This window comes from Corvus kubaryi, unplaced genomic scaffold (genome assembly GCF_017639235.1).
Source record: "Corvus kubaryi isolate FWS band 111438036 unplaced genomic scaffold, C.kubaryi_AGA036_p1.0 37308, whole genome shotgun sequence".
NCBI lineage: Eukaryota > Metazoa > Chordata > Aves > Passeriformes > Corvidae > Corvus > Corvus kubaryi.
Window position 1 is genome coordinate 23,514,325 of NW_024581096.1, and position 8,841 is coordinate 23,523,165.

An 8,841-nucleotide genomic window follows, 5' to 3' on the forward strand; every position below is an offset into this window, starting at 1 on the left:
AATGGTATCAGTTTACAAATCCTAAAGTTTGCTGCAGGCAGGAAGAAATCTTCTTGGTTAGAGCATGGTGTTCGTAACAAAAGGGTCATGGGTTGGATCCCTTTTATGACCAGTCACTTAAGAATTGGATTCGATGATCTTTGTGGATCCCTCCCAACTCAGAATATTCTGTGATTCTGTGATTCTATTTGCAACAATATTGATGAGCAATAAAAGATTGAATAGGCAGTAAAGGTTGTTTATTTTAAAAGAGAAAAGGTGAGAGGAAAATCACAGGAGTGACCGTATCAGAAAAGAAATATTTGAATCTCTGAGTTAAGTTGTTGAGTAAAAAATAGCTAGGTGACAGTAAACCCTGTGTGATTTGAAAGTAGATCTCCAAGGCCTCTTGCTATGTAAATGATGATGGAAACTCTGTGGGATATTGTCTTGGACAAGAAACATTCAGTGGGTAGGGAGGTTTCAGTAAACAGGACATAGGAGGAGGTGGCAGTGACAAAATGCACCCTTCCAGAGCTGGATGCCTGTTTTCAATTAAGCACCATTCTGTGAGAAAGGAAGTGTTCAGCAGCATCATTTCCCATCAGTGTTACCACTGGCTTGTGTACCTCCATATCACCTTCTAGCAGGTACATAGGGTCTAAGGGCTCTGCACATTCTGGAGTATAAACTGAGTAGATGGGCCTGGCTGAAACAGAGATTTGAAAGGTTTGGTCTCAGGAACCTAGCCTGCTTCCTGTACTGCTGATGGTGAATGCTATTTCCAGTTTGTAAGCAAAAAAATTGCATTATTGAAATACATATCTGAAGAGAAAAAAAAAAAAAGAGCATTATAAGAAGCCAATAGTGATAAAATTTTTAGAGGCAATCTGGCTCTGAAAGTCTATTCAATTATTTTTCGTTTCTGTGTTCCCTTCTGAGGGAAGCATCTGTAAAAGAAGCCTGCCATTTCTACAGGAGTCAAAGGGAGGGACATGGCAAGCCAGCAACAGCAGGCTGCAAGCCCCATTGGAGCCTGAACTGGGAGCCCTGTGACTAGGCCCTGTGGCACCACCTTCAGTGCTGCCCTGGGCACAGGCTGCCCCATCCATGAGGATGAGAACACATACATGAGAACTTCCCAAGAATTGCTGCCTCTAGTACATAATAGTGTGGCACAAAAAAATAGTGAAGACACCAAGTTCCTTACACAAAGCCAAAATGATCCAAAGGCAAGAACAGTGACTTTCCCAGGTCTACTAAGGAATGACAGAGAATCTGACTCAATGTCATTCATTTTTATTTTAGTGAGGGAACAGCAAGACAGATTTTTATTGTAGGTTGACATTATCAACTCTGACCTTGATGGAGTTATGTTGTGTGCAATGCATTTAGTGACATGTTTTGAATGTCAGATACTGCTTTTAAAGAGAGAAGCTTGTTGGGAGGCTACAGGCACCACTACTGGTGTAGCTGGTAGCACAAAGATAGGAAAAATTATTTCCCAAAACTTTGCTGAACCTTTTTACAGGTTCTGTTTAAAATAAAGCCACTTACTTTTCCAACAAAATTCCAATACTTTTGCACCTTTCCAAGAACACATAGTAGTTTAGAGGGCTAATCAGAATTTTACAGTTCAGCATGATACTCAGATCTGGTTTCTAGTGGTCTCCTCCCCAACAAGTTAAATTACAACAGCCATATCTAGTTATTTTAATGCTCTCTAGTGTTGACTTGGATTATATATAGCATGGTATTTGTTCTCCCTCACCAGCTGTATTAGCAATGACTAAACCATTTCTACAGCATTTGCAAAATATCATGAAAAAGCATTTATTTGGGTCATTAATTTTAAACATGTTTGAGGGTTACATTCTTTTCTTTTTGCTCAGCATCTTGCAAGATTAAACTGCAGTCAGATCAAAAAAGATAAAATGATCCAAAAAAAAGACCTTACCCAGAAATTTATTTAAATATTGCACCCAGCATGTCAGACCCTTCTCATTCTTCCCCCAGCTCTTAAGAGAGCTCCAGTGCAAAGCCATAACTGGTGATCTATTAACTGGCTTGTACTTTCTTTCCATTTCTGAATCCTGTCTGAAGTGGGGAGAGATCCAATGACCTGATGGAGTTTGCCTGGTGCAAAACATTGTTAACAAACTTTGCAGCCATGCTCACATTTCTGGCTAGGGTTCATCTAAATAGGGAAGTAGAGCTTACAGCCAGCAGACCATGTTTTGTCTGCAGTCAGGCTGCAGGAGGCAGGTTGTAAGGCTGATGCACGCTCAGCATTACCTGACGAAATGCTTCATGTGAGAACATACCAATCCCTGCAAAATTCTTGTCATGCTAAATTAAACAAATCTTCCCAATTGAAATAAGTTACACTAGTGACGGCTGGTATATGAGGTATTTTTCCAACACAAACCATGCTGATTTACAAATCTTGCCTCCACCAATATTGCCACAATATGCACCTGGCATCACTGGAACATTAGCAAGATTCCTTATGCATGTTTAGTGCCTGGCACATCCTTGTCTCCAAACATTATATAGCACAAGCTTGTTAGCTTGCTTCGTATAGAAAATTATGCACCTTACCTCCAACATCATGGAAAAAAATGAAGGAAAAACTGAAGAGGAGAAGATATGGGTAAAACAGCATACACATCAATGGTTTCACTTCTCTTGGTCGGATGTTCCCTCCTTCCCCTGAAACAAGCTGTTTATTTTCTTTCCCAGCTAGCAGTGCAAGGTGCAGTAAGCATGAAGGTATGGTTAGGTTTTCCTGTTAGTTTAAATATGTCAGTCTAAATTGCAGTACTTTCCTGGTTTAGTTTCTTCAAAAATCTACCACATTCTGCTTTGCTGCATGGCCATGCTCAGCAGTTCATAGAATCATCAATTCACAGAACGGCTTGGATTGGAAGGGACCTTACAAATCGTCCGATTCCAACCTCCTGCTGTGGACGGATATTCCTTCCACTAGACCATGTTGCTCAGAGCCCCATCCAGCCTTGGCTTGAACACTTCCAAGGACTGGGCATCCACAACTTCTCTGGACAACTCATTTCAGTTCCTCACCAACCTCTCTGTAAATTTCTTTCTAAATCTAATTTAAATCTACCCTCCTTCAGTTTAAAGCTATTACCCCATAACCTATCCCTGAAGGTCCTGATAAAAGTCTCCCCATCTTTCTTACCAACCTCCTTCAGGTACTGAAAGGCTGCAATAATGTCACCCTGGAGCCCTCTCCAGGCTGAACAGCCCCAGCTCTCTCAGCCTGTCCTCACAGGAGAGGTGCTCCAGCCCTCTGATCGTCTTCATAGCTTTCCTCTGAACCTGGGCTAAAAAGCAGTCCTTCAGTCTGTAACTATAGGAAGCACAGAGGTAATTCTTTTCAACAAGCGAGGAGCAGATGTCCATAGTTTCAAGATGGATCTGGATTTTGCTAAAAAACAAGACCATCCCTAATGTGATATTAAACAAAGTGAGACTGTAACTTGAGTATGTCCATTTGTGGCATCTTAGGCTTGCCAACTACATATAGATATATTTTCATCACTCATGTATTTAGAAAATGGCAAAACCTTGAGAACAAAAATCTAGGGAAACCCCTGATAATGCAGTACTTAATCATGCTTAAATCCATTAAGGAACAGACACAAACCAACAACAGGTCATGGTTAGAAAGTCTCTCACTGTCACACTATATGCAGAAATATTAGGTCTTGTATCACTTATGCTGGACTGAAGACAGCTGTACCTCTTGGCAGATTTCTGTGGCAAATGCTATAAACAAATTCCTACTTAATTTGATTTCTATTTTCATGTACAGTCCTATTACCTACATGCTTGTTTCTAAAACTGAATTTCTGTTGTTTTTGCTTTAGTGTTCTTTGTAGCAAAAGACTGCTCCACAGAATGAAGTTAGCTATTGGTTAGCTAAACACCACAGCCATTTCAGTAGATATGGACACAGTGTAAAATGTGAAAAATGTTCATGCTAGGAGGGATAAAGGATATTTTCAAGTCCTAAATATGCATGATGACTAATCATGTGCAAGAAAGCATGTTTGGAAACTGCATAACAAGATGATGAATAGACCTTCCCCATGTATTTTTTGGAGAATCATTGACTTATTGGGAAATAAAATCTGACAACTTTTTGTGAAACTAATTGTCAAAAATACCACATTCCTAACCAAGATGCCTAGCATACGCTAATGGTAGGAACACCAAAGGATAAGCTAGCTCCAGTTGCTGGAAATTTTCTCCCAAGTCACACATTGCACCAAGCAATAGCTGGTTTTTGATTCCTCACATTCTGAAAACCATACAGACTGTTTTGAAGTCGAATATATAAAAATATAAAATTAACAATTTCAGTGTCCTGAGATACAAAATAATGCTAAGAAAATAGGTTTATAGATAATTCTAGAAATAATGACAAATAGGTGAAAAAAAAAAAGCCTGGAAAGATATTTTCACTTTTTTTTCAGGAACTACTGGATGGATGGAGTGGTTCCACATATAAGAATTTATTCAACCTGATAGATACAGTTCAAAATACTAAAATGGGATTTCTACAATAAACTGAACAAAGCAAAGGATTTGTCTGAAAAAAGTTTATTTGAAAAACACTCAACAACTATTAGAAATTATTTTTCCCCTCTACATTAACCTATTTACATATACTATACATATATATATATATATACCTATATGCACACGCACAAACAGAATTTTAATTTGAATTGTGCATTACTATAACAGATCCATGAAGCTATGTATCATACAACAACCTGGTTAAAGGTTTTGCATTTCTTGGATATAAGAGTCTTCTTTTTGTCTGCAATTGTGTAAAAATTAAACATGTATCAGACACATTATCTCAATGCATTGCTAGTAATTTCCTGTAGACACTGTTATTCACATTAGTAGTCAACGTAGCCCTTCTATTACTAGTGGTAGACATCAACTGGCCACTGCTGTTACTACTGTTAGGATCAAAAGTCTTTTTACAATTGAAGAGACTGAAAAATTGTCTCTGATACTGAGAAGAAGCATAGTAGTAAATAAAGGGGTCAATGCAGCAGCTAATGCTGCTGATAGAGACAGAGAGTAAATAGGCAAAGTAGAGATACTCTAAGCTGTTGTCATATGAAAAATGGATATAATGAATTAAGAGGAGAACATTTGTTGGTCCAAAGCAAATAACAAAAACAGAAAAGACAGCCACGCACAAGAGCAAGGCACGTGTCTTCTTGTTTTGCTTTGCAACAATGGTAGAAGAACTAAGACAGCGAATGATGCACACATAACAAACAGTAGAAATTATGAATGGCACTATGAAAAACACAGAAGAGAAGACAGAGAAGAAGTGAAGGTAATAGCCGTGAAGTTCAGATTCTCTTAGCACATCGTGGCAAGTAGTTATATTTAACTTGGGTATTTCCATTGTTTGCTCTCTTAGGAGAAAAGGTATAACCCCGGTTATCGCTACAAGCCATATGATGAAACAAACCAGTGAGGCACGAGTTAGCGTACGCCACCCCAGGGACTGCATGGGGTACACCACTGCTAAGAAGCGATCAAAGCTTATACTCGTCGTAAGCATTATTGAGCAGTACATGTTGCAAAAGAAGGCAGCAGTGATGAAACGGCACATCTGAGGCCCAAAAACCCAGTCATTTCCAGAAAAGTGATAAACAATCTTAAATGGAAGCACACTAACAAACAGAACATCTGCAAGGGCCAAATTCAGCATGTATATTACAGCTGGCTTTTCAATTTTCATCTTTTTCAGAAACACAAGTATGGCTGTAATGTTCAGAGGAAGACTCAGCACAAGCACTACGGTGTAAACTGAAGGAACAAAACGTGTCAGCCACGGACTAGTGAGGTATTTTGCTGTTTGAACTGACATCATTCGCTGCTCAGGTAGGAATGATCCAGTCTGATTGGTGGCTCCTGGTCCAACTTCCAAGTCATTTTCAGTATCACCATCAACAGGTATAAGATCATCCCGCTCACTGGGAGAAAAAAACATGGCAAAACTTCTGATGCCTGGTATGCTGCTGTTATTTGGAAAGCCTGAAAAGTAAGAAAGTATTAAGATTAATAAGCCAATATTTAGATGGTATGGAGAAGTGAACACATCTTTCAAGAACGAAAACTAAGATTACTTTAGGTAAACAAAGTAATAAGGTTAATTTCTGATTCAAAGCACAGGTTGCCCACAGATCAGCCATTTTATTTTAGCTCCTCCTGCTACAAATTTGGGTAAGATGTCCTCCTTTGTCTCCTATCTCTTAGCTTGAAAGCTTTTATTAGTAGTGATTCTAGCTATACATAAGGATCCAATCTAATCTATGCTCCCTTTAGGCAACTTTAACACAAACACAACAGGAAATTTGCCACCCTTGAACTGTCTAGGCCAGACCCTTCACACATTTTGTAAGAAATGAGATGCTGGCATAAATACTAGTACTCATACACAAAATTCCCACTAGAAGTACTCATCGCCAAAATCACAAAAAGTAAAAGTGCAATTAGAACATCATGGTTTTGAAATATTTCTGTGTGCTCTGGAGACATCTTACTTAACCCTAAGGCTCCCATCAAGAGAGATGGCAGAAGTCTGCATGCAGTTTTCAAGGTAGATGTGGATCAAACTTTTGCTTGTAACAGAGAGGTAGCCACAGATGTTTGTATGGAGAAATATTTTTAAGACTGTCATTTTCAGTTTTGCCTTAATCTGCTTTGGCATAGGATAATTCAAGTGTGCTGTGGGTAGACAGAAGTGAGAAAGTTACAACAACTCAAATAATTGGTCACCTCTTTGGCTGTGCAATTGGTCCTTTGTTGGATCCTAGACAATTAAAATAAAAATGAGGGTGTCTTAGCTCAGATCTGTGAGCTGAAAGTACATGGGAATTATTCACCTGTGTAAGGTGCTGCTTGCTGGAAGCAATTATTTGTTCTATAGTAACTGAAACCAATTTTTTTAACCAAAGCCTCTGAAGGAAGCAGACGGCAAAGAGAGGAGTGGCTGCAGCTTTAAGCAGCCAGTTACCTCCCTTTGTGCACAGGCAGTGAGAGAAGGGCCCTACCCAGCATGGATTTTTGTGAAATTCAGATTTGAATATGGGAGGAGATTAGAGGACTGGTAAGGCAATTTGGTGATTTTTTTTTAAAGCTGCTATGCTTTATGTACCATGCTGTGCCACAGCAGCATTCTAGGGGCAGAGAGACAAAACAAGGGAAGTGTTTGAGAGAATAGTTTTCATATGCAAAGTGACTAGACTGCAACCTCTGCCGGTCAGAAAACAAAAGATGCTGGATGAGAATCTCAGCCTGGGAGCTTGTTACACAGACTGTAGTAGGAATGATTTAGTTTGAAGCAGAAATTACAGAAGCACACACAGAGATTCAGTGTTTGCACAGAAGGCACTAAACGCATTTATACAAGGGTCTACTCTGTTTTTTTAAAGAGAACATGAGCAACAGGCAGAACTATAGAGCCTTAATCTTTAACACTTCTTTAGAAGTTTAGTCCAAGCAGTTGGATGGCTCAAAGAGTCAGCTCCTAGCTTGGTGGTTAAGTTGCAGCACAAGTCCTCTTGTACAACACCTCTAACTTCAGCCTGTGGCTGACATCAGAGTTAGGAGATTTTCTGTATTTAATGATCATTGCAATAGAAGTGTCACAAATGACACCACTGGTCTTCATCTCTTTTGGGAGGATTATAACTATACTTGAATGAAAAGAATCCCCGTGATTTCTTATGCCCAGAAGCTTGTCTCCATGGTAAAGACAACAGTAAAAGTGAAGAAAAAATCTGTTAACTGTACTTATTGTATCTCCAACACAAAAGTTTTATGAATTCAAGACTTTGAATGCTAAGAATATGTATTTCTAAACCAGAAAATAATTGAAAGAGAAGACAGTGATGATTTTAGTCCCCCAAAGGTCTACATGTTCTTTTTGCTTTCTCCATCACTGAAGAACAGTGTGGAGAACCAAACAAAGAGGTGACATGGTTTCATGTGAGGAAGGTATGTTTTTGGGAACACAGATATAAACAGACTTGAAGAGAGGGAAGGTAAAGCCTGGCATTAGGTACTTGTGTTGCCAAGATTATCACTGCATGACATGGTAACTGAGGCACCAGCACCTCTCTCATCCCAGTGTCCCTGAACTTTGAAGGACCTGAGCTGTGCTACAGTTTCACGCTTTAGAGAACTAGCAATCCAACTCAGTAAGAGCCACTGACCCTTAATGACTGAGGTCAAGTCACTTAGCGTGGATGCCCTCGGTGATAACCTGACCACTTCTCATTACTAATTCCTAACTGAGAACAGTATAAAAATAGGCTACAAGAAAAATATGCTATGATTGGGTCAGGTGCCTTTTACTAACTACCAGCCTTTGTCTTAGCTATTGCTTACAATTAATTGAACACTGCTGATAATGCTAATTATATCCTGAATTCTTGGAGACATCTTATTTACATCTTTATCAGATGAAAGGATTAGAGTCACTTTTACTCCATTATAAAAATTTTCTAAAAATAGCATCCTATTACAGTAAATTGGAACAAAAAATTTTATAAGTAATTTAAGTTCAGTTAAAATTCTCTGGCATAATACTCTGGTGACAACTAGGTGTTCTTTGTGTAAGCAGAGACTTTCTAAGTTCAGAGTTGAACTCAACCTTCATTCTGTCAACATCACCTCCATGCTTGTGGTGATGCAATGTTTTTATCGTATTTTTGTATGTTCTTTATACCCTAATTGTTCGTCCCTACCTTCCCCACTTCTACTCCCAGTTGGTCTGTCCCAGATCCAAGACGCTCC

At 39.1% G+C, this 8,841-nt stretch overlaps 1 protein-coding gene across 1 annotated transcript in view; it reads right to left on the reverse strand.

Moving 5' to 3' along the window:
* Nucleotides 1-4,592: 4,592 nt before the first annotated feature.
* Nucleotides 4,593-8,841, reverse strand: part of F2R (coagulation factor II thrombin receptor) — an 8,671-nt gene continuing 4,422 nt past the window's right edge. Inside the window, exon 2 of the mRNA XM_042028897.1 lies at nucleotides 4,593-6,075. Within this exon, the coding sequence (XP_041884831.1) occupies nucleotides 4,874-6,075 (1,202 nt within the window). The 3' untranslated portion in view covers nucleotides 4,593-4,873. The remainder of the gene's footprint in view (nucleotides 6,076-8,841) is intronic.